This window comes from Aythya ferina, assembly GCF_964211825.1.
Source record: "Aythya ferina genome assembly, chromosome: 5".
NCBI lineage: Eukaryota > Metazoa > Chordata > Aves > Anseriformes > Anatidae > Aythya > Aythya ferina.
Genome location: NC_140301.1, coordinates 53289190 through 53316099, shown reverse-complemented (window position 1 = coordinate 53316099; position 26910 = coordinate 53289190). Strand labels below are relative to the sequence as shown.

The 26910-nt window shown below is 37.9% G+C and overlaps 1 protein-coding gene and 1 long non-coding RNA gene across 12 annotated transcripts in view; one reads left to right on the top strand and one right to left on the bottom strand.

The window, feature by feature from the left end:
- The window catches only part of LOC311437186, a 33465-nt gene extending 30269 nt beyond the window's left edge, over window positions 1-3196 (bottom strand). For 2 of the 4 annotated variants that reach the window (XR_014693346.1, XR_014693347.1), the window contains exon 1: window positions 2406-3105. This is a non-coding gene — a long non-coding RNA (uncharacterized lncRNA). The other 2 variants (XR_014693345.1, XR_014693348.1) reach the window with 2 other exon arrangements.
- BEGAIN (brain enriched guanylate kinase associated) overlaps window positions 1-26910 on the top strand; it is a gene marked incomplete at its 5' end in the record, with an annotated part of 164064 nt that overhangs the window by 70027 nt on the left and 67127 nt on the right. For 5 of the 8 annotated variants that reach the window (XM_084520128.1, XM_084520129.1, XM_084520126.1 and 2 more), the window contains one exon: window positions 17662-17751. The exons of the other annotated variants lie outside the window; for them this stretch is intronic. In XM_084520128.1, coding sequence (XP_084376254.1) covers window positions 17662-17751 — 90 coding nt within the window. The remainder of the gene's footprint in view (window positions 1-17661; window positions 17752-26910) is intronic. 8 annotated transcript variants of the gene reach the window in all.

The following is a 26910-nucleotide window of genomic DNA, read 5'->3' as shown; positions in this document are numbered from 1 at the left end:
AGGAATGTGTTTCTATATAAGGGGAATAATTTCTGACTTTATTTCACTGCCAACTCCCCTAGCCTGCCTGCAGAGCATGGCAAAAGCACAGATCCACCTGTGGAAAGGGGCACATAGCAGCACATGAGGGTCCACAGGCAGGGAGCTTTCATTTCCCACCTGGCACTGCTGCTCATCTTCTAGCCTAGGTTTCTTTTGGCTCAGTTCTCTCATATTTACCAGGAGAGACGATGCATTTAAAAACCTCATTGCTTTGTTACTGTGGTGATAAAGGGGCTATGAAGTTGGGAGCAGTAAACAAGCATTACATTCTTTCATTTGGAGAACATTGGAAGCAGTGTGCTGGCAAGAGAAATCAGCAAGCCCTCATTAAAAACTACCAGAATAACTATATCATTTTTATTGAAATTGTGAAATTGCATTAGTGTAAACAACAAACATCCAGAGTTCAAACAGAAGAGATCAGTCTTCAAGATAGTAACAGAGCAAACGCATTGCTCAATCAACTCCTGGTCAGCCCCTTCCCCACAAATGTCCTGACATGCTTGGTCACCTCTACCCTCGCCTCTAGTAGCTGTTAGGATGCTCTTCCATTTGCCTCAGTTGGATTTCTGCAATTCCTTGAGTCAAATCTCACAAATCAGTAGATACAACTGATTTAAACCAACACTAGTAGGAGAACCAAGGAGAAGATAAAGTCAAACTCCAAATCCTCCAAAGACTATCTAGAGACTCCTTGTTAAATCTTTTATTCCCACGTACCTTTCCTGGCTGCCTTCTCTCTCCCTTACTGATCTTGTCATTTGTAAGTAGGTAAAAAGTATGGAGGAGCAGAGAAGATAAATGCTTTAAGCTAACGTGCAGCACAGGCATACAAACAAGTGAGCAGGCATACATTTAGTCTTGCAGTTGAAAGATTATTTGTAACCATGGAAGTGGGATTAAAGACCAAAGCTAAATTCATTTTAAGAAAAATCATGATCAGTTGATGGATTATGTACATGATAGCAGGGAATGCATCCTTGTGGCCCAGAGTATTTATTTCAGTCATGTATTACCATAAAATTTGTGAAACCTCGGGTACTGTTTCTTTGTGCTTTTTTTCTTTGTTTTCTGTTGAGATTTCATCTGTTTATATTTTAAGGCTAGGTTTCTGTTGAGATTTCATCTGTTTATATTTTAAGGCTAGGTCAGAAGCTGAAGGAAGAGAAAAAAGTCTATGTAAGATGCAGTGGCCAAACACCACTGGAGGGCAGAGAATCCAGCATAGAGGAAGATAAACTGTATAGTTCACATTCTGCTTTTTAATGTGTAATGTGAATAGATCTCATAGCCCTTCAAGCATGATCTTTCTTTACCACTGAGTGGTAGGAAGGAAGGAAATTAGGGCAATAAGCTGTTTACCTTTATGACTGGCAGCAGAACCCATGTAATTAACTACTGAATATCTTTTGTACTTTTATTGCTGTGCCTCATCCATGCAAAACAATGGGTCAGAAGACGCTCATAATTTAGCAACCTAAAATTTGCCTTCTTTGCATTAGTTCTGAAAGGCTGTGTTTCAAAGCATTGTGTTCACCAAGATGCTGGAGATTAGAAAAAATGAAGTTCCTCTCTTGTATTTTACAAATATTGCCTGTGATATTATATCTGGCTACTGAACTATAAGAATGAAGCACATTCTTCTGTACTGTTATGCAAAAACACCCCTAATTTGCTGCTTAGTGATTATGAACTATTCCTTTGTTTGAAAAAATAAGAAAACACAACATGCAGTATACATTTTATTAGCAGCAATGTACTTGCCCACTGGCCAAAGCACAAGTGGTGCTTTGGCCCAAAGACTGTTTGCAGACTACTCACTACAACTCATATCTGAAAAAGTGTTCCAGCTTCTCTTATTTAGCATTTGCAAACACCAAAAATGCTCCAGGGACACAACAAAGAAACACCACTACCCCACCTCTCTTCTTAAATAGAGAGGTTTCCTTGCCCTGTGACACGAGTAGTTCTGATAAAGGGTAGAAAAAAAGCACACCAATTGAAAAATAATGGTCCAAAGTGCATTACTTGACTAAAATCTTAATGTCTGTCATTTACCAGAAGAAAAGTACTTTTCTGATCTGACATCAACGCATATTTTCCAAAGGTTCTGTACATAGCCCTAACCTTAAGCACCCAAATCTAAATACAACTTTTCTTTTAAATTAACATATTAGAGTATTTCACGCAAATGATACCTCACTCTGTTTTTCCAAGACTGCAGATACTTAAAATATTTCTTCCTCATATTTTTCCAAGTACTCACAGTCACACTAAACAAATGGGATGAGGAACAAAACCTCAGGCCATAACATAATCTTTATTTTTAAGGCAGCGTGAAATATCATTAGCCAAAAGCTTACCTGGTACAAGTTGCTGTAGGTTCAAAAAAGTCAGTCTCATGAGTTGAGGCGTCAGTCGGAGCTTTGTCTGTAGAGAACTTTGGTTTCAGATTTTGCTGGTTCTGCCAGGTTCCATGAGGAAATAAGTCTTAAGGAGGGATGGAGTGACTAATAGAGCTCACTCAGCTGCTCATTTTCCATGGTGCAGAGGACAGAGGAGCTTCTGCTGGAGGCTGTAGCTGCCCCAGGCAACAAACACCTCCGCTGTGGCGTGTGAGGAAGGAACAAGTGCCTAGAAAATTGTTGAAGAAAGGGGTAGATATACTCTCCTTCTGTCTCCATATTGTGTCAACTACCCTTTAACCTTTCTATTTCTCTCTAAATGGAGATTCCTTAGAACTTTCCCCATTGCAGTTCACCTGGAAAAGTGCATGCTGTAAGCTGCCAATAACGTTCTCAGGAGCTATACAGCAGGCACCTCTCTCTCTGCCCTTCCAGTGCCAGTGGTATCTCTGAAGCGTGATTCAGACAGTCCTCACTCAGCAAACCCTGGAGCGAGCCAGCTCTGGGAGCAAGCTCAGTCCCCACAGCTACCTATGGTGGTTAACCTGCAAGTCAAAGCCTCCCAGCAAAACACTGTGCTGCCACCAGTCAGATAGGCGCATGGCTCAGGTGCTGTGGGGGCATACCCCAACACGCTTGGCACATATGCTACCTCCCCAGCACTTGTGGTGATTCACCTTCCTGCTCCTTGTTTGCCTTTAGTAAGGATCCTCATGTGTTTCTACCTTCCAGATCAGTGGGACTGTCCATTTTAACTAAGTGCTGTCACATTGCGTATGCATTTAAATTTAATTTACTGATAAGAGAAAGAGTTGTTCAATATAAGTAGTTCTACACCACAGTAGAGACACTAATTTTAGAGTACAACATCATCACTAGTGGGTAAGCAGAATTCGTTTCTTTGCTCTCTTATGTGGTGCTTAACATATACTATAAGGACTATACTATAGCTTGAAGGGCAATAATAATAATAATAATTTCAACACCATCAAGTGGGCTCAATAAATCCAGACAATTCTGTTTTATTTGTATCTATCTTTCCTGTTCAAATTTTATTATTCATTTACTTTGTCAGGTCTAAATGAACAGAAAAGTTTTGGGATACATACAATAAATTTAAAAATGTATATATTATAAAATAAAAAAATGTTGCCTACCATTACAGAAACCTTGTATTTATAGAAATCTGAAGAGACCTCAGCTTGTTTAAAATCCTTTTTCCCACTTGTACTGCCATCATTCAACCTTTCTAACCTTTAATGAAGTATTTAGCATATGTTGAATTGGTCACATGAGTTTCTAAAAGGAGTATAAAATCCACATTTTTTTTAATGAGCTATTCCCATGCTTACTACTGACATTCAATGTACTAATTCTTTGTAACTCATGCTATAAACCAGAAACATGCACAGCTAACTGAACGTCACTAGTTATTTTAAAAATTTTCCTTTTTCTCTCTGTTTCCCTTTTCTATAGCTCAGTCATATTCTCCAAAACAGTTTGGCTGAAAAGTTTCCAAGTTATGTTGAAAGAGAAGAGCTATGAAAAGGTATCAAATATCAGAGCTCTCCAACAGTTTTTATGTTGATTTTTTTTTTGTTTGTTTTTGGTTGTTGTTTGATTGATTGTTTTGTTTGTTTGGTTTGTTTGTTTGTTAACTCAGGTCTGCTTAATGTGAGACAATAGGTGTCATCATCTACCACCTGAGTTAGTCTTTAGGAGTCAGAAAGTTCATGACTCTGCCAGGACATAAACACATAACCTATAAGTAGACAATCTACCTAACAGCATAAAGCTCTTGTCATACCATAAGATAGGATTGTAAAGTGTTAAGTTTGTCTAAAGGATTGGCCCATAGTTCAAAGAATTCACAATAAATCAGACAAGAAACAAATACCTAAATTCCCACTGGGTCTTCAATGTTAATTTCACTAGGGCAGGAGTTTATCCTAAAATGTTAAAATGTGCCTTTAAGATACACCCTATTGAAAATAAATTGTGGAAGTTCATCAAAAGACTGCTTGTGGAGCTTCCCCAGATGTTGGCCAGTGTTGCCAGCAAAGGATGTTCTTCTTGCTATCCAAAGAGTTTAGTATGTCTTTTCCTGGGAGTACAGGAACTGCCAATCCTATTGCACTTGATCACAGCAAGGGAGAAAGAGAACAGGATTTTGCATTCCCCTTCCACTTTGTTCTTTCAAAGGTCCATAGGGAGCAGAGGAACTCTGTCGTATCAGGAGGCCAAGAAATACAGAGAGCGAGTATGTTCTGGCCCTCCTGCCAAGATGTCTGGAGCTGTTAAACATAGATTACGTGAAAACAAGACAGGAACAAGACACTGGGCGTTAGACCGTGAAAGGATGTCACTTCTCAGCAAGGAGATAGTTGCCAGTACAAAGTTTGAGAATGATGCTAAAATACACTTTGCAAAGGAGGAAGAGAGTCAGGAAGAAAAATCTCTCCTGGAAAAAGCTATGAAGACCTTAACTGGATATTCCTATGAGCAGTCAAGAAGATTGCTTGTCTAAAGGTGTAAAACAGCTGCCAGGATCAAGCATCAGCCTTCCAGTAGCAAGGGAAGAGTGTGGTTTCTTCCCCAAAGACTGATAGACTGAGAGAAAGTGACTAGTTGCTGATGAAATAAGCAACAAGATGTGCTGTGTAGCTATGCTCAGAGGCAGAGAAATCGAGAAATGTGTTGTAAAATAAATCTGAATTCTAATACCAAGAGCTAAGAAGTTTACCAGTTGCAACAGTATTAGCAGTGAGTCAGAGCTGTCTCCAGTGATATTCAAGGTTGTCACCCTTCCTTCAGAAGAGCTATTGCATGGGCAGAACAGAAATTTCAATCCTTTCTGTGATCTTGGGCCCTACTGAAGCAATACAAAGGCATGGGAAAGTTAAACCTTTCTTAATTTTCTACTCTCAGTTCTAATTATGCAGAGGAGATCACAGGAATGAGAAATGTACAAACAGCACTAATGAAGCAGGGGAGAGGTAGTCCTTCGGCTCCAGAAACTCTCTTTGTATAAAGCAAAGAAAACGTACCACAACAAAAAGAAAACTTAAGCTCTTCTGAATTAACTATCTGATAATTAAGGACTTACTACTTTCACACATGAGCTACCTTAAACATGTAGATAGTGTCATTCAACTTAGTGCTTCTTTCTCTCACAAACACCCCCTCTCTCATCTCACATTCCCTGGGGTACTTTGCAGACTATAACATTATTAAGTAGTCGCCAGCTTCTGCAAATACCACTTAGGGCACTGCCAGCTACTCAGAAGGAATGCTTACCTGCTAACCAAGTGCTACCCTTTCCCTGTCAGTTTCATTAGCTGATCTGTGGCGTTGGTTTATCAGATATGATGCTTTCACCAGCCCCAAAGCCAAGCAAGGTAGTTCCTTTACCTAGAGACAAGTCTTTTATCTACCCTGGTTTAAACCAATACATGTTGTGCTTGTGGAAGCCAAAAGGCTGCAGCTTTGGTCTGGAACTGGCCGGAGTCTGAAGCTTACAAAGAGACAAAAAACATTACTCAGCTACTAAACAGTAGCATATTTCTGGCAAAGGAGATACTTTTAAGCAGGGCTTGGGGGAAAGTTAAAGCATCCATAATTACATGAGAAATAAGGGAGTACAGTCTCATATTAACAGGTTCACATTTTAACAGTCCGCCCCATCACTTGACTGCTGCATGCCTAGAAGGTTTGATTATATGGGCCACATGATGCTCTTCCAACTCCTTCAGGACTGGCACAGAGCCTCAGTATACAGTAAGGAATATTACAACGCTATCTCTTGGCTGAGATGGGAATTTGATTCTAATCAGTTATGGTCATGAAAAAGCTTGCAAATGTAGGAACCAGATTTCCAGGTGTCCTGGCCCCACAATCTTACTGCAATCTCTGCCTTCCTAGTTTCCTGTAAACGTTTTTTGTTTCATTCGAGGGGATCAGCTACCAGGTCAGACTTCCTGGTTTCCAGGTTTGTACTGTAACAAGTCAACAGTGTTACAGACCTCAAGTCTAATTAGCCATCAGTTGCACTTGGCAGCCAAATCCTATATATATATATATATATATATATATATATATATTAAAAAAAAAAAAAAAAAAAAGTTATTTGCACAGGGCAGTTAGCATTAGCTTACTACACCTAAAGTCACATATACTTGCTCTTCTGATGTCTGATCCAAATCATATTCTGGGCACAGCATACAGGCACTACATCGCCTCAAGAAGTCCCTGGGTCCAGAAGGGACCTTCAGACCACCTGAATAAGGAGCCCTGATTCTGTAAGCAGCTGAAGACAGGAATACCATATAGTCAAGACAGCAAGAGCTACAGAAGCAAATTTCTCTTTTTCTTTTTTGTTTTTTTAATATCTTTGTGACTGTATTTCTAGTTGTCCAGCACCAGGTTTCAGTGGATGGCCTGGAAGTTCATATTAATAGCTACCTAGCAAGGTTATACACTGAGAAAAAATAGAAATGATCAAATGGGAATTAAGTTCTGCTCCCTGCTCAGATCACCAAAAGGGTGTGGCATATACTATCATCACTAGGTCCTTAAAAAGAAGTGGTCACAGCTGCTGGGTTCTCTACTAACTCAGTATTGCCCAGCCTTCTAGGTTAGGTGGATTTGCAAACCCATTTGAATGAGCCAAGCTCCTCCAGGGACTTGTACCTCTTGCCTTGCAGAGGAATCCCAGCAGTGCTGGGGAGCCCAGCTGCCCAGCCCCAATTGGCTCTGGGTCCGTCCAGCCTCCCAGGGATCTTCAGAGTCCTGACTGTCAGTGTCTGGGAGACTGATTTTAGAGAGAAATCCTTCTGTATTCATCCCTGTCTAGAAGGCGGGCACCTGCACTTCAGCCAAGTACTACTTCAGAGTTGTATCACGTGTAATCCTTGATGCTCTCCGTTTGAGAGGTCTTTTCCATATCAATGAATCCTTACCATTCTGCTTTTATAACTCGGTAGTTTTAAATGTATACATTAGTTCACTGTTATCATAGTTAGACATTGTCTATACTGAATAAAACAGTCTTGTACTCGTGACTCACTGATGTACAGCTGGATAAAGACTGAGACTGTTTTCTGCAACAGAGTCAGTTCTGGCATTCAAAAGGATGTATGAAAAAGCATGACAGGAGTTAGCCAAGCAGTAATAAGAATCACCTGAATATATACATTTTTTAATTGCTAAATGAGACATGTTCCACAACAGTTAATATTTTTTTAAGGAGATAATTCAGTCCATTCATAATAGATATAATTCTGCTCTGATTGCTCACACCTGGCAATTTTGTTTTGCAGCACCTTTTTTTTTTTTCCCAAAAGCATTTTCAAAGCATAGAATGGGCCTTGAGCCAGGTATAGTATATGATTCAAGCCCTGAAATAAACAGAATGGGATTTGCAGAGCCAGCTCCAGACATAGACAAAGTATGCAGTTGATGGGGCAGCTGCCTGTTTTGCCTCTCCCAGAGATCTGCCACTGCTACTGGCAAGGGAAAGGCTGCTGTGAGGAGGCTGAAAACTATTATTCAGCCTACCTGCAGAAACAGCAATTGTGGCCCCTTGCCCTGGCACAAGTACCGTGCCTGATTCTTCAAGCCAACACTGCCCCTTTCCCTGTCAGCTCTCATCTGTGGGGAGGTGAAATTCTGCATAGCTTTTGTTTCTAAGCCTGGTCTGGCTTCTGGGTATTTCAGATTCAACCTTTTAATCAACATTTTTGTGGTTTCAAGTAGTATTCACAATAATGAAATATTTTTCAAGTCTTGCCATTAATCTGAAATTTCAACCCAGTCAAATCCAAGAGTATTGGATTGTTTTCAATACATCTCTAAGACTGCCATCCTTCAGATATTGTCCTTTCTTGCCTTTTCCTTGGTTTCTCAAAAGACCTTCCCAGAATATTCCTCTCATTTTCTTTGAGGGGGTTCTTCACAGAGAGGGTGGTTGCACACTGGAACAGGCTTCCCAGGGAAGTGGTCACTGCACCGAGGCTGTCTGAGTTTAAGAAGAGATTGGACTGTGCACTTAGTCACATGGTCTGAACTTTTGGGTAGACCTGTGCGGTGTCAAGAGTTGGACTTGATGATCCTTAAGGGTCCCTTCCAACTCAGGATATTCTATGATTCTATGATTCTATGATTTTCACTGTACTACTTGAAATCCCATTCTGAGGTAAGGATTCATTATACTGTATGCTACCCCCATCCCATCCCCCCCCATCCCCCCAATATTCTAAGAGACTCCCATATTCTCTATCTTTAAATAGATAAGAAAGGCAAAGGGTAGGAGAGGAAGTCAAGTGAAAGAAGAGAATTGATTTCCTCTACATCAGGAGCCATATTGTTTATTTGACATACCCAAGAGTCCAATGTAACAGTGCCTGGCATATATAAGTGTCTTTAAAATGAATGTAGTATACCCTAAGACAACAGCAAATCTGTCCTTTATAATGTAAGACACATAAAACTAGAAAGAATCAATTTCAAATAGTCCCAGAGAGTGTAAAATGGACTGGGATAACCTTTATGGATATACAAGGGATAAACTCCATGCCAACCAGCCCAGGCAATTCCAATGAATTATTTCATCAGAGGTACAGTCAGTGATGAATAACATCTTTACTAAGAGCAGAGTTTAGCAAAAAGGTTCTAAATCTATGGTGGCAGATAAGAGAAGAGGACTTTGCTGAGTTTCTGAGCAGTCAGAATAAAGAAAAACAATTTCTTAAATGAAATCTAGTCTCTTTCTCTCTCTCTCTTTTTAATTAATTCTTTCATCTAACCTACCAAACCATAACACAAAAATAGCTCAGACAGTACTCTAGGGCAGTTGTTTACATGCATATTTACCAACTCTCCGGTGAGCAGATATCTGAAGTAGATCATTCGGTACTTAATTTTCTCAGCAAAAGGGACATAGAAATTTATCCATAGTGAAAGCACCCATTCTCTTCAGGGGTAAAAGATAAGGGTTATATAGACAAATCAGAAACAAAATCTGAAGAAATGTGGAATATTCATCATTTCTATTGATTTTAAGCTGCCTGGGAGCATCTTCTGGGAATGTTTCTCTAGATATTATCTACATAATCATAGTATTCTCAGTTCAAAATACAAATGTTCTGCTGCAGTGCATTTGTATTGTGTACAAGTAAAATTGTTGGACTGATAAATGTATTTTCAGTAGAGATCAAATGACAAATTCATTAGCTGCATCAAGTTCTGAAAGGTAGGTTGCTTGACACTGGCCTTCTCAATGAGATTTCTTCCATTTCTGAGTCCTGCCGTTGTCAGTACCTAGTTGGTGCTTGGTTCTGATCTCCCACAAGTACCAGGAGTAAGATCCAGAAGGACTGAGACCTGCTAATAGAATATATCTGTTGACAAGAGTCATTTTGTGAAAAAGCAATTTAGGAAGGAAAAAAAAAAAAAAAAGAGGGAGAGAAGGAAAAAGAAAAAAGAAGATATGCAGGAACATGAACATTTTTGAGCAGTTATCTGCAGTTACAGGCAAATGCATACTCCGTCTTCTAAGTGTTTTTGTCTGCTATTCCTACTGGAAGGCTGTTCCAGAATTGTGTTGTTCCATCATTAGAAGTTTTATAATTTCCAGAAGAAAATATAAGCATAGCCAGTTCTGTTTACTTGTTCTTAAGCCAACGCTTTTCTTTAGAGGAATTAATTATTTCCCTTCCCTGTTATCTTAAAAGGGCAGCCGCATCCTCGCTCAGACTTGCTTTTCTTGGACTGATCTAGACCAGCTTTGTTTTTGAGTTTGTTTCTAAGATGCCTTTAAATCGCAGAATAAGCTTTTCCCCTCCATTTCTTCCAGACTGAATCCCTGTCTTGAGGACAGGTGACTGTGATAGCATTCCCAGAGAGACGTTCCTGCCCTCTTCCCAGCATGCCAGCACTTCCCTCTCTTGCTGAAACACCTCACCCAATAGTTTGCTTAGAAAACCTATCTTTATTCTGTGTACTCCTTGGGCAAATAAAAGTTATTGATCGATGAGATATAATTTAGGATATCTGAAGTAAAATGTTTATAATATTTTGGTCTTAAATGTTAGCTTATTCTACTTACCAAGTCAAACATGCCATTTAAAAAAGATGTCTTGTAATTATTAGTTCTTTCAGTTTATCTGGAGGCACCAGTCATGGACTGCTGCATCTGTGCAGGTGCAGACGAAAACTTCACACAGAAGAGCTGCTATTCTCAGTAAAATTTAGCCTAATCCTTATTCAGTATGATTTTATTCAGGCATTCACATGCCTACTTAAAAAAAAATCATACTGGATTTTGGAAAGGTACGAAATATAAGTACAAGCACAGCTTATGTATGCAATAAATACTTTCATATATTTAGAAAAGTCCTCTTCTGTAGTCCATTTCTGGAGCACAAAATGAGTCAGTGATTATCCAAAATTCCCAAGCTTAAAGGATACAAGCAAGACTGTGGAAAAACAGGAAAGGGGGAGAATTACACTGGTAATAAAGGACTTACAAGTTAGCTTTAAATGTATTACCAATTTATGCAGCTGATATTCTGAGCATCTATATACTTACATATTACGAATCCAGAACATCTTCTCCAAATGTTTCTCATTCAGACTCATAAAAATTCACTACTAGAGACAGAAGTCATCTTATTCAGATACTTACTATCAGCTACCCTATAGTATTTTCCATTTTGAAACAGAGTTTTCTTAAATGCCCTCAGAGAGGGCAACTGGTGTAATATAAATCTTGTCTGAAGTCAAACTATAAAAAGGGTGAGAAGTGGAACTGCTGTTGGGATGCTGGAGCAAAACAATTAAAATAGGAAGAAAATAGAGGAAAATGATCCATTATGGCCTAGTTAGAAACACTTATTCAGATAGTTGAAGAAAAGAATACAAAGGAAATGTAAGAAAGGACAGCCCCTAGGTCAGCCTGATACTTGTTTCCCTACACATGGAAAAACATCCTTCATGAACACTGGATTCTCCCATCACACAAAAACTCATCCTCAAGATAAATGCCTCAATGAAACTGTTGGCTGTTATCACTGACAGCATTGGAAAACCATTGCAAAAACTAAAACTCATGAAACATATAAAACATGTAAGCATGTATAGTTCTGATGGGACATACCTACAGACAATGGGTGTAGTTTGGCACCTGTGCTATATATTTATGCTTAATGCTTCACATGGGAAATAAAAGAATGCATTTAAACAGTGTAGAAACTACCAACTGTCATTGAATACATTGCAAAAACAATCTATAACCTTGAAAGTATGACTGGTTTTATTCTACACCAATAGTTTATGAGATGTAAGACAGTCAGGCTAGCTAATGCTTTTCACAGTATGCAGATTATCAGCTTCCCAAGTAGGATACTCAAAATGAAATATTATTAACAATTTATGATTATTTCCATGCAGATACTGAATGACTAATTCCTATCATATTTTTCTGTAGTTGCAGGAAGAAGTGTTTCTGCACCTGTTTCTCTTCCCCCAAATCTAATCATCAGTAAAATTGTACTCAGCCAGCTGTTAAATTTCGGTTCTGTTTGTATATTTCATGCATTTAAAGACTGACAAAATATGAAGTCATATAACCACAATAAAATGTTAGATTGGTACCAAGAGAAGTTATCACCAACTTTGCAAAACTTTACACATTCTTGGATTTTGTTGTAATGCCTGACTATATTGAAGACAATGGTGGATACTTATATGCAAACTAGTGTACCAGTTAACATAGTAACTTTATCAAAAGTTTGGAAATACGTGGACTCTTTCCGGGGTTTCTTTTGAGAGCTTAAACCAGTTTATATTTACTAGAAATTTATATAAAACAGGTTAGCTTATGTCTTCTCCTATGGCATTACTCACATAGGCTATGACATGTTCACATTTTAAGAACACAAAGCTTATTAATTCATTTAGTCATAAATCATTACATTTTTTTTGGTACACCTGTATTGAACCAATTGCCTTGTGTTTGAATGGAACATAATTTGTGTTTTGGCTACACATGTATTTGAAGATATCAACAAACAAAATCAAACATTACAGGTAGCTCCAAACCTACAACTGTTCTGTCAACATGCCTAATACAGTGATTCATTCAGGTTTTTATAGTCTGAGCACAAACATTTAACTCTAAAGGTTTTTACTATTTACCATACATATTTTCTAAAAATTGTAGATTTAAATACATACTTATGCATCCATAGAAGGATGCTCACATGATTTGGTAAATATACATAGATAAATAGCTAAGTAGGACAGAAATTAAAAATCTGGTAGCAGAACTGATAGCCAAGGTCACCCAAAATTTTCCATTGACAGATGGCTTAACACTTTGCAAAATTGAAATGTATTAATTGAAATGTTACATGCAATATTTTTTTATGTTAAAATGGTTTAGACATTTCCAAAAATATAACAATTGAAAAAATAATTGTTTTACTTATAGCAAAAAATAACCTATTATTTTCCTCATTAAAAAGTCCTCATATCTTCCTGGTTTGTAGTAAAGACCCAAAATATGCCAGTAGAGTCTTGCAAGGTGCCTTGAATTTGTGGTATAATGTTTTTTATTCAGAATTGCATATTTTAAAAGTATCTGGGGAAAAAAAAAATGTTAACAGAGACATATGAGTTTGGCAACTAAATTTCATATAGGTCAATCTCAGCTAAGTGTGCTCAGGCCAAGAGTTTCCAAGACTGAGCAAGATTTCCTCCCTGACTCTTGCTGGCAGTTGAAGCTTGATGTAATGTCTGGCTTCCCAAGAATGGACATGGAGTTGGGCTTTCACCTGCAGCATTGCAGCAGCTGATGCTGAGGCACCAAGAGAAGCCAGTGATCATACCAGAAATGCATTAAACGGGGATTGTAGTAACTGGGCAGAGGGGGAGGCACAGGTGGGCAAAGCTGGAGATGAAGAGAAGTCATGGCAACAGCTTGTTAGAAGAGTGGGGCAAAAAAAAGACAAGTAGGAGCATGAGAAAAAAGGTAATTTTTGTGCCAGGTTATCACCCCAACTAGGGGAGTTCATGATTCTGTAGGATCCTCTTTTTCAATTAGAGAATTATATTTAAAATATTCATGAAAATATATTGTTACAGTTCTTACAGCAGCTTTACATTATTTAATGCAGTGGTCATAGATAGTTCTGGGTAACTCCAGGAATAGAACTGCCGCCCCCTCACAGAAAATGGATTGTTTGACATTTTTATCAGCTCCAGCCTTTGTTCCATGGAGATGACAGCCAGATACCTACTTTGGCATGACTGGTAGAAAAGTAGGTAGCGAGCACAGCTGACAGCATCTCACAAGTCTGTGATGCTAAATCAGCACCACCGCCACGTGCTTCTGCAATGAGGACGGGATGTGGAGGTAGAGTCGTGACAGTATGTTCCAAGGTGTCCCTGTGTTTCTTCCAGCTTGCTCTGTCAATGTTTCATCTGGGCTTACTAGTGTTTATAAAAGCACGGCCTTAAAATAACTGCATGGTGTTAATAGAAGCAAAAATAGCAGTTTTTATGCTTAGCTTCTTTGTACTGGGGCTAAATTGGGCTAAATTGGGTAAGTCCAGAAATTATATTAGAACAACCCAGTTTAAGTGACTTTAAAATCTCTTTCATGTCTTAAAGAACACTGCTAAAAGCTAAAACCAGACCAGGACATGTTCTTTCCTGTTCTGCAGAAATCCTTCTCCCTTTTAAGGGGGCAAAGTTTGAGGTGGCTTTTGCTTAGAGACTATTAAAATCTATTCAGTAAGTTCTCCGTGTACAAGTGGAGTAACCTTGAAATTCTCAAGCTTCTGAAAAATGCAGAATTTTTAAAAAATCATTCAGATTTTCCTTGGCATTTGAAAATGAATCATGTATATCCATGCATGAAAAGTATTTTTGAAGAGCAGCATGTGAAAATAGGATCTTCATAATTTCACAAGCTACAGAGTTTACTCACCTGTGAAATATGAAGGTGGAAGCATAAGGTTCATTGTTTTTGTCTTTGTCATAACATTATTTTCTAAATAGAAAAAGCAGTCTCTATGAGTTTACTATAGGCACAGTGGATCAATCAACTTCTGCCACCAAAACTGATAAATTTCTAGTTGTTCCTGTCTGGGTGGTGAAATAAAGTGTTGATCATGTCTCACTGAGAAATCCACTTTAAGAAAAAAATAAAAATTGTTATAGGTCTGTGAGTATCATCTGTGATTATTGTCAGATGAGCCACAAACAATATCTGAAGTAACGTACTGCATGTTCTAGGACAAGACAAGGAAACAAAGGCTGTTACAACAGTATGCTCAAGTTTGAACCTCACTTGACACAGGAGTCTGTCTCAATCACTTCAGTGAGGGATAAGGGAAGCTCTGCAGAAAGAAAAGGAAAATTAGTTATTTTATCATGCTACAGTACAATAAAAAGTGGTTTTAAAATTTGGTAATCTGAAATACTTTAGCATCAGTTTGTTGAGATGGATATTTTTCCTATAGTAAACTGCTGTTTGTATATAGATACTATTAAAAACAGTTTCAAATAGGCTTTTAAAATTATTTTTCAGTAGTTACAAATTTCTTACAACTGTTCTTTGAGTAAGGAAACAATACAATGACAGAACCGGGAACATTTTTATTCTTTTAAAATTCAGAGTTTGTTTAGACAAATATATATATATATATATATATATATGTTTTGTTGATTTCTGATTTGCCAGTGATAGAACCCATGTAAGTACAAAAGCTGACAAATCAACTTTTGCATTTGTATATCTGACAAATAACACTAATTATTTTTAAACCTTGCACATGAGAATGTGATTAGAATGAATGCATCTGACACTGACTATCTGAGACAGGATGTTATTAAATCCCTTTGGGGATCTTTGTAAGACCCACCACATTTTGAGCAGAGCTTTTATGTGCATTAGTTCATTTATGTAGCGATTACACAGTATTTACTACTGCAAAATGTCAGGAAAAACAGTGAACAAACAGCTAAGTGGAATTTACACCACTCTTCTCTCTATCAAAACATCTCACAACCTCATAGCCTTAAAATGTTTTGTCAGGATTACCTATATACCAAAGCTATTTGCTATGTATCAGTAAAAGGTATGGGATAGGTTAGCTAGACACTACACAGAAGAGAGCTGGCAACGAATTTGAACAGAGATTTGTCCCTGCTAAGATAATATCTTAGCTCCAAAATCATCACTTTAATTAATTTTGTGGGCTTGAAAAGCCAGGCAATGTTTTAATTTCACCCATTTCAAAATTTGCGGGTTTTGTTACTTCATTAGAAAAATAACACTGAGGATTACTCACTGAAGTGGGGAGAAATACACAAAAATCAGTGGCTTGAAAAAGCTCCATTAATTCTGGAAAAAAAAACTGTGGCTGCATTGTCTGATTTGGTTTGAAATTAAGATAACAAGGATCAGATTTTTAGGAGCAGTTTACAATTCTGTAGTTAAAAATATGTAGATACAAAATGGAATGACAGATAGAGACCACTTTCAAATCTACGTTCTTACAGTGGACAGTTTTCCTGTCATCCAGAGTTGAGACTATAAACATACAGTGAAGTACAGGACTGATATGTATTAAATAAATATACACGTATTGATTGTGAGATTTACAGCTTGCCTGAGAATGTCAGGAAAGCTGTGAAACGTACATAATCCAAAGTAATACTGACTGCTCACTGAAGAATCGACAATACTGAGATATTAGAGATTTCCTCACCTCCACTTTGAATTTCAAGTTAATATTGCTGTAAATTCATGTAATGACAACACATACACCTCAGGCCATCTATTATTTTTCTATCTCCTCTATGTGTCTTCACATACCTAGTCCAAGTCTGGTGTGAAAGAAATTAAAAAATACTCAAAATGCTCCTTCATTTTTCAATGAACTCAGTCACACAACTAAAGCGATATACTAGAATTCATATATTGTTTTTCATCTGAGTACCCTACAGAGCATCATCTTGATGCCAATAGTTTTTGATGTGAAGCTGTTCCCAGGTGGACTTAGAGAAGTGGCAAGAGACTCATCAGAGTTCTCCATTATCATAAATATTGAGATTCTATGCTGCTTTTCTGTAGCACAGCCATTGCTTCTGAAACATGTCCCTGTATGTAAAGATGTGTTTTAAGGAACATATAGAAGGTCACTACTTTGCAGTACCCACTGGTAATTGTGGTGAATATTGGAAGGTAGGATTTTCTGCATGCACAATGACCACTGACCACAGGAAAAACTCATGCAAAAAATCTGGTTCATAAATATAAATGTGCTTGAGTGAGGAAAACATGATCTTTTATTTTGTTTATCCTTCAAGGCATTTTATATGCATTTTTGATATTACAAAGGACTACAGTAATACTTTATGGGGTATTCTGTGTGGCGCAGTACTGTAGTTCTTCCTCAGATTTTACTCAGGAAAAACCACCTTTGACTTGAGAGAAAATTGCTTGACTTAGGACTGAACAGAATGTTTTGAATCTTGCCAGCACTGCTTGATGTTAATGTTGGGTAACAGTTCTCATTGCTAATTTGCCTGCCTTGTTGGCCTTTTCTTAGGCTCCGGATCTGCTTTTGCTTTGTGTTATTCATGGCTTATATTGCTTGTTCAGATTGCTTCCTTTTGTGCTTTTCATTTCCAGCAAATATTTTGCAGCTATTGTTCTACTACTAGTAGATGTGCATGGAACCTGGTATGTGGAACTTGAACCTCAGCCCAGATTTAATTAAAACTATTAAACATGTTCTCACTGTGGTGCTCAGAAGGAATTTTGGTGACCCTCTTTTGATGAAGCATAAATTTGCTTAATCTGATGTTTTAACAATGAAAAAACACAAGGGCTCGATTCACAAATCTTAAGAACAAGTGCTTCTCCAGTAAAGTAGATGGAGTAGCACCTATTTACAGCCATGATATAGTCAATCTTAAATGCCTATTCTGACATACAACAGACACTGTACAAGAAAATCACTAAAGATGTGTGCTGAAACCTTGTTTTGTAGAATTAATACTGCTGTAAAGTAAGATCTTTTGAATAATAATTAGTACCAAATTATGCCATAGCCTATTGATATGCAGCAAATCTAGCTAGGTTATCACTCGTATGTCTTATGAGCCATACCTAGCCATGGTTTATCCTCTATTCATGCTGCAGGGTACGAAATTCCTGGGTGCCAACCTGCCTATGGCAACCTAGAATTCTCCAGGGCAGGCTCGCAAAATCTTCACCTACTCTCTGGGACAGGTAATGAATAAGTGATGTTTTGTGAAGTTATGCTTTCTTTCTAACTTTCTGATGTCCGTAAAAATGTTTCATTTCTACATGTCAGTCTACAGTCTTTCATCGTTCAGTTGTCCTACATTTTCTAAACTAGGAGAATGACAGCAGATCTGTTTATTATAGTACTCTAGATGCTTGCCTCAGCCAAGCCTGTAATAATTATTATTAGCATGTATAAAAATTGAAGTTTTAACATCTTTTTTTTTTTTTTTCTTTCTGATGGCATGCATTGAATTCCACTAGTGATACCACAGTTATGCGGGCAGTTTACTCACCTTTCTTAATTGACAGTACTTATATATTATCTCTCCTTTGTTAGGTTTACATTAGTATTTGGTTTCCTGAAATAAGGTTTTTTTTCAATGTTATAGATATAGAGATGGTGAAAAGATGGAGGAGTTATAACTGATTCTAGTTTACATCCCTATGCAGCATGTAGTGTAAGTTTAAATAATGACTCATTTTTACATATTTTGCTTAGATTTTCTTCTACTTTTCTCCTGAATTTACTCTTTGTTCTTTGTTGCTTGACATTATTACAAGTGGCAGGTATGTAGAAGAAATGTCCTTCACTAATCCTATAGTTTTCAATGAAATATGAAATACTGAATATATTTTGAAGTAATAAATTAATTAGATTAAAAAAAAAAAAAAAAAGTAAAGACAGGCTGAGCTTCAGACTGTCCTTTCACATTATGTTGATTTTCTTTGAATAACTCACAAATTTTCAGTTTAAGAATGCTGTTAGTGTAGGTAAGATAAGTAAGATTCTTTCAGTATTTTTTGGCACAATACACACTTTGTGGAGTAAAAAATAATAAAATAAAATAAAATAAAATAAAATAAAATAAAATAAAATAAAATAAAATAAAATAAAATAAAATAAAATAAAATATAAAATAAAATTAAAATAAAATAAAATAAAATAAAATAAAAATCCTGGAAAAGTTACTTGAATTCCAGTTTAGCAGTCCCCTGGGGCTCTGCACATGTGCTCTATTCTTACCTTTAGATGGGTGTATATAAGTTTGCTTATAAAAAAAAAAAAAAAAAGCTATAAAAAATAGCTTTGTTCTACTGCTTGTCCTTTTTAAAACCAGGAGATGACCAGTGAAGCAAAATATAATCAGGACATGAAACTGTTTTTTCAAAATGTTTGACCCTGATTTAAATTTGATTGAATATTTTGAAGTAATTTAAAATCAGAACAGATTCATGCAGCCATGGTGTAACTGATGATTTTGATCCTTATGTGATATTTTTTAATGTATGCCTATGACAAAGTTCAGTGATTTGGGATGCCATTTATTAGCCTTCCTGAAAGGCTCTCTGGAGAAAAGTACCTTTTCCTACCACTGCTGTCCACATGTAGTTCTTATTCTTGAATGAAAATAAGCTTGCTTTTCTGGAGGACAATATGAAACTTTTTCTCCAAGCATTTCAAAACCTGAAGTGCACAAATCCAAGATTTTATCCCAAGCTATCTAAACATTTCATAGAATAGATAGATGCTGAAAGATATTTTTCATTTATTCCCCTTCTTTTTATAAAGCTCAAAATGATCTAAATTTTACTGGAGAGATTTTAGTAATTTCTTGGATCCTTGCTTGCTTCTTTTATGTTTATTTACCCATATCTTAATCACATTTTTTCAACATATCTAGACTTTAAAAATTTATCTGGTAACTTGCTTTCCAACTGTATTGAAAATGTCAGCTTGCTGGAGGAACAAGAACAACAAAAAACATTTGTTTGTGAAAATGAAAGGTATTGAGTATGGCTACAGTTTGCACTTCCAAACTGAGGATAGATAATATATTTTATCCAACCTGCTGCACCTTAACCTTAAAAAAAAAAAAAAAAAAAAAAAAAAAAAAAAAAGTAATTAGAAAACAACAAAATTTTGAAATGGAATGTTTAAGTAATTCAGGTATAAGGCAAAAACCTGTGGGCTGTGCTTAGGTAATTGACATCTCTGGGTACAGAAAGAATTTATAGCATCTCTTTTGGGAAAGCCTGTAGAAGATAGATCTGCTTTGTCACTCTGCATGGTTATTTGGGGTGCTAGGATCTGCAGGATAAGTGGAAGTTCCTGGGTCTCCTCTGAAGAAGAATACTGCTTTTCATGTGAATAGTGCAAGCATCTCTTCAGACAGCTGCTTTCTGTTTCATTTGGTCCCTTACTTGCAAAGAGCTCCTTCTTTTGCTGTCTCACTCCAGAAACCACAGGATAGCCCATGCTAAAGTGCTGGACTGTTCAGAGGAATTAAGTTCTGTTTATTCTCTTTCTTTTGCCAAACACCCATCAAAACAAAACAAAAAGTCTTACACTGAAAAGCCAGGACAAAATAGACTCAACTGAACTAATAAGTCATGATATTATTAGTAGCTGGGAGGAAGGTTGTGTGAAATGACAGCACAACATCCTGAGCACTGTTGAACTTGCTAGAGGTGAACTTGTTTATACTCTTGCAGAGTAGAAGACTCCTCAGTTAACAATTCCTGAAATAGTATAAAACACTGTATAAAACAAGGTAGGGCTCAAAATAATCAGCAAAAGATGACAGATGGTAATTCCTTTCTCTTTCTCTTTTTTATTCTGTAATATCAAGTTGATCAAAGTGCTGATGAACATTTATTACTGTGCGAAAAACTAAAAATATGTTGAAGCACTCAAGCAAAATAAGTGCATTCAGATAACACCCAGTAGTTCTCCTTGTTACTTTTCAGCACTTTATATATGACTCTATAATAATATAACTTTATATATGACTCTATAATAATATAACTATAATAATAGTTTCTGAATAGCCTTCAGAATATGAATTACATGTACACTGCCGAGAATATGGGTCTGTCCAGGTTAAGGTGTATTGTTTAATCAGCTCTGTTTTTTGTTTGTATTAGCAAACCAATTATCTATTCTACTGCCAGAAAAGTCTTCCAAAATTCACTAGAGCTCTCCTCTGTGGCATGGCACTGTAGTATTGTCAGACAGCCATGTGTGATGGTGGGACCAAATCACAGAATCACAGAATAATCTAGGTTGGAAGAGACCTCCAAGATCACCTAGTCCAAACTCTGACCAAACACTAACATGTCCTCCACAAAACCATATCACTAAGCTCTACGTCTAAACATCTTTTAAAGACCTCCAGGGATGGCGACTCCACCACTTCCCTGGGCAGCTCATTCCAACGCCTAACAACCCCTTCAGTAAAGAAATTCTTCCTAATATCCAACCCTGGCACAACTTTGGCCCATTCCCCCTCGTCCTATCACCAGGCATGTGGAAGAATAGACCAACCCCCACCTCGCTATCAGCCTCCTTTAAGGTACTTATAGAGTGCAATAAGGTTGCTCCTGAGCCTCCTCTTCTCCAGGCTGCACAATCACAGCTCCCTCAGCCGCTCTTCATAAGTCTTGTTCTCCAGACCCCTCACCAGCTTCATTGCCCTTCTCTGGACTTGCTCGAGCACCTTGATGTCCTTCTTGTAGCGTGGGGCCCAAAACTGAACACAGTACTCGAGGTGCGGCCTCACCAGAGCCGAGTAAAGGGGGACAATCACTTCCCTAGCCCTGCTGGCCACACTGCTTCTTATACCAGCCAGGATGCCGTTGGCCTTCTTGGCCACCTGTGCACACTGCTGCCTCATATTCAGCCAACTATCAACCAATACTGTGAGGTTCTTCTTTGCCAGGCAGCTTTCTAACCACTCATCTCCCTAGTAGTATTGCTTGGGATTGTTGTGCCACAAGTGCAGGACCCAGCACTTGAATGATATGGAACAGAGACTGCAGCAGAACTGCACTGACAACTACTGAAAGTGTCTGAGAGGTCACTACTATCTCTCACCCTGAGCACTAGAAGTGTTATCTACTATATTCTTTATTAAAACTATCTGGCAAACATCTGCATCTTTTTAAAGACAAGAATCTATGGATTAAATTTAGAGATACAACATGAGTTATTCATGTGAATCCTATCACAAAACAGGCTCAGAACACAACTGTGACTAGATATAATTAAAATGATAATTCTGTAATTTACTCAGATCAGGTAATATACAGTGCTTATAAAGGAAAAAGTCAGTGGTACCTGCAGTTTCTTCTCCCCCTGTCCAAGTAGTAGTTTTGTCTGACTGGTTCTGGAGTCAAAAGAGTATATTTAATTTTTTGAGTTACTTAGCATAATCTTTCTTATGGGAAGTGCTAAGCCAACCCACCAAAATGAGTCCCTTGAGGCAGACATAGATGAAATTCAAGCCAGTGGAAAGATATTGTGAATGGAAGGAAAGAGACAAGGTCAGAAAAGAGGTGATAACCTCTGCTCAGACTTACGTCTGGATGCTTAATGCAAAATGAGACTGGTTGACTTTCTTTCCCTACTACTAAAGCACATTTCTATATTACTCCCCTGCTCACATTCCAATCTCAGTCCTTTAGCAGAAAGAATAATATAAAGTTCTGCTTGCTTCCGGGCAATGGGTCTTACCTGTTCTCATTACATGTCCTATTACAAACAAACACTACAATCCAGGAGGACCCACAGTCCTGCTCCAGCACAGTTAGATCCAGATGAATTAGGAAGGTGAACAGACAAAAGCAAAAATGAGAAAGGTTTAACAATACAACTAAAATATAACTTTATAAGCTTGTGAGCTGATGTGGCATGCTGCTTTCAGTAATTTCCAGAGGGAGTGCATATCCATGACTACAAACCAAAGCAATCTAGAAGCTGACCACTCGAAGCCATAAAGAGAGATACTGCAACTGAAGGCAGCTTGCTCAGGCACCTGGAGAGCTCTCATTGGCTTCCAAATCATAAATTGAAGTCTACCTCTAATTTTGTTACTTCCATTTCTCAATACCTTACTCTTTATTTTTTCTTCTCTCTCTCCTTTCTCATCGCTGCTTAGTAGTTTGGATTCCCTAGTGAGATGCCATACAGACTGCTAGGACTCTGCCAAACATTAAAAAGCAGACAGCAGCTGTTCAACAGCTTCAAATCACTTTCCTTGAGAGGTAGTCCTTCCCCACCCCCAGCCTTTGTTACAGCAAGAAGTATTTGTTGAAGTCATTCCCTTTCTCCTGACTTTCTTATTCTTTCATATCTTGCCAATCCACATGATAACTCACCATTTTTCTAGTGAAACATTTTATACGAACATTTTGGCCTCTGCAAAGAAAGAAAGAAAGAAAGAAGAAAGTAACAGCACTTACCGAGATGAATATTCTTCCATAGTCATGTCAAGAGCAGCATCTGGGCAGCAAGCAGTATGAAGATCCCTTCATCCTTGAAAACGGTCAGAGAGGCAATGTCTCTTCTCTCTTGGATAAATGCTAGCTGAACTTTGCCATGCCAGAATGTAACTCCCTTCACTCCCAGCTTCACTAGCTGACCTCATTTCAGAGGTAGTCAAGAGCATGAGACAACATGTGGACAATGTGTATAATACTGAGTGAACAGAGAATGAGTCAGAAAACATGTATTCCTCCTCGAATTGCATTGGATTTTTTGTCTCTTGCAACCTTTTATTTTTCACACCTGTTCATCTTTTCATTTTCTAGCAATGGAGAAACAAAATGAACAGGGACAGGCTTTATTCAGACTCCAGTAGGATCACTTACCAAACATAACAGTTTGCATGTAAAAGCCACTGACTCTGAGTACACCTGACTGAGCTGAAATCAGTCCTCACAAGTTTCCAGAAGAGCCTAAGAGAGGCACTAGGAGGCAGCCTGCAAAAAGGCAGAGATTGTAACCATTTCTGTTACATCCACTGTGGCACTCTGTCATCCACTGCAGTCACCTTTGAATTTGGGCAAGACTCCCACCTTCCACTGTGCACTGCATTCATTTTTCACAGTCATCCAGCCAGACTACACACAGGTATTTACCCTCGCAAGTGTCTCACAATCAAAGTGGTCATCTTGTTAATAGGAAATGGAAATGTGTTTTTAAACTCCAGGTCCAAATCAAATTAACAGAAGAATTAAATCAGTCCTCCTAGAGCTGGCTCAGCTCCTCAGTCTCCGTGCAGTGAAGCACAATGCTGGGCTAGCCAGCACAGCTGCACGTGTTGGATGGTCCCTGTCCTGATCTGTGAGTTCAAGTTCTTTCCCTGCCATGAGCTGGGATGAAACCTAAATTTCTCAGCGCTCTTCACAACAGCCTGCTCCCTGGATGCATGTCTGGGTTCTCACCATTCATTTTCTTTTGCCCTTTAGAGTTTTCATCACACTGGGGGAATCACAATTGCTTGTTGAAGAAACTTCATTTAAAATAATCAGAACACCTTTCGTGTCTATTTCTGAAAGCTGTAATTTTATTCATGGTTTTTCTGTTCAACCCATTCACAGCCTTAGGTTATGGATAGTACCTTTAAATAAAAGACTATTTGTATGTCTTTATTATGAGCACATATCAAAAATCTTACCACGTTCCACTGGCAATAATGGCATTCACTTAAGACCACTCAGTGCTGACAGCTGGCCCTCCAAGGGTTTTTTGCATGTCAACATGTAACTGAATTTTCATACCTTAATCATTTCATATTACAGTTAATATTGAATGCTCTTGGATAGATGTGTCTGTGGGCTTCATAAAATTGATATAGAAGCCATCCGTTCTGCAGTGAGACTGTTAGGTCAATATAACCAAAATGTAATTCAGTTTTATTTTTAAGAAAGATTCCTCTTTTCTGCCTCTTACTAGAAAGCCCAGCATAGTTTAGACACATTTACCATATAATATCGCTTGCCAGGTCTGAATTTTTAGTTGTGTGAATCATGCAACAGGCATGTTCTCACATCATAAGAAAGATTACCTTCCAAAACCCAGCAATTCTTCTGTTTTTAGGTACCTTTATCAGCTCCCCGGGTACTGTAAGTGAACTCTCATGTTAAGGATCTGTCCCACAGCACTTAGGACTTCAACTGCTTCCCCACCTCCTTGAAAGTATTCTCTTTTAAGTTTCTGATAAACCATCCCTTTTCTCTGGTTTAAATTCTGGCTGGAACCTCAGAAAAGGACTCTGATACTTGTTTTATGTGTCCATCAGTCATGTGGAAAGTATCTGAGCTCCAGATTTGGATCACCCACACATTTTTTTCTGAAACATATGTGCAGGCCTTCCGTCTCACAATCCAAACCCAGCTTCAGATTATTTATTTTGAAAATGAGTACTGGAAGGAAAATTCAAATGGTTTAATACTTGCAAAAAAAATTCCAAGAGACATCTATCTATATATATGTATATCTATATACATATGAAGGAAAGATCTGCATGCAATCTGACATGTAAACTGTCCATACTCTGAAGTTTCAAGTATTTAACAAACTACGGTGGAAGTAATAAAAAAATTTGGTGGGTTTTCTTTAGTGAAAAAACTGCCTGACAGACCTCAGTGAAAATCTGCAAAAAAAAATAGGTGAGCTAAACAAAGTATGTATACACCTGAATTTATAGGAAAATGCCTGTTGTATAACCTGGATAAAAATTTGCTGAGATATTAACTACAGTCCAAATGAAGCTGCTGAATAAACAGCACAAAAGATTTGGAATTTGTGGACTGGGCTCTAGCTCTGAGCAGTAGCAATATAATCTGTTTCCCAGATAAAAATGAATTTCAAGTCCATAGTTTGGTTCTCCTCATAACATATCCGGATGTAGAATTTCTAATCTGATTTGATCCCTCTAATCAAGGAAGCAAATGTCAGGTTAGCCACAAAACAAAAACAAAAAATGCAGACAAGGAAGATAGTTTTGGCATTAATCTTTTGAAAATGTGACGCTGAGCATGTAACACATAATCAAAACTTGATTAACATAGAAATCCAATTATTGCTTCATTAACTATCATTCATTAATCTAGAAAACACTTGTTAAATGCTTGGACTTCATTTCCCAGCAACTACAAATGTAAAAAATAAATAAATCTGGGGACAGATTTAATGACACAGTCATCTCAGAGCTATTGCTCCTAGGCCAAGCTTTCGGTGCCTCTCTTGCAGCACGTCCAACCTGGACAGCATGCAGATCTAACACGATCCATTACCAGCAGCAGAGCCACCAGCCATGAATCAACAGGGGCTTCCAAAGCCTAGTAACTCTAAGATCAAGTTGCCTACCCAGCCCAACTCCACTCAGTAGGAAAGCAGTGGTAGAGGACCCATTGGCATCTATGCCAATTTAATTGCAAATTTGATTTTATTTAAAGTTAGCTCTGCTAACTAACCCAGAGCTCTGTGTCCCCAGATTGCTGCTGCCTGGGTGTGAGCCATCTGTTGGGAAGAGGTGTCCCCAGAGCTTCACCTCCTGCCCAGCTAGCTGCCCTCATCTCTGTACTGACATGCTCCATTCAAAGATCAGAAATGAAAACAGGGATGTGGCTGCTTTTTCTCCTTGATCCAAACAGGCCATCCCTTCACAAAGGTCCACAGAAGCCTTATGCTGTTGGGGAGTGTTTCCACAGAAGTGAGTGCACAAACCTGACCCTGTCTGGGCTCATAGGCAGTCACTTCCCCATCCTGCTGCCTTCTATCCTGTTCTACAGACCCTTTCACAACAATATCCTTAGCAGAGCTGACCAACTTTAATGTTCCTTAGATAGAAAAAAAAAAAAAAAAAAAAGAAAAGGAAAAAAAAAAAAAAGATAAAAAGATGCTTTTTGAAATTCTTTTCCAGAATATATTTTTAAAATTTCCATCAGTGCTCCCAAATTCCTGATCCTATGAAGCCCTTTTTTAGAATGTGACACATCACAGACATGAAACAGATGTGATAAACACTTTTGAAACATTTAGTGGCTCTCTTTTGTGGGCCTCCACACAATCTGAGCAGACAAGAAAGGAAATACTATTACCTCATCTCCTACACAGAGTACTGAGTCAGGAAGAGGGGGAGTTATATGACAAGATGTGGTTATCTATGTCTGAGCTCCTTGACTAGAGTTACTTTGTAATTAATTGAAAGAAATGGGTATTTCCAGATTCGCGTCACCTCATCTAAAAGTAGGCTTCTGAAATAGGTCAGATTAATCTCATCCTGATAGTGTCTGTTCATTACTACAGACTGAAAGCAGGAGCCACAGCTGACCAATAGCACTTTCATGGTTTTT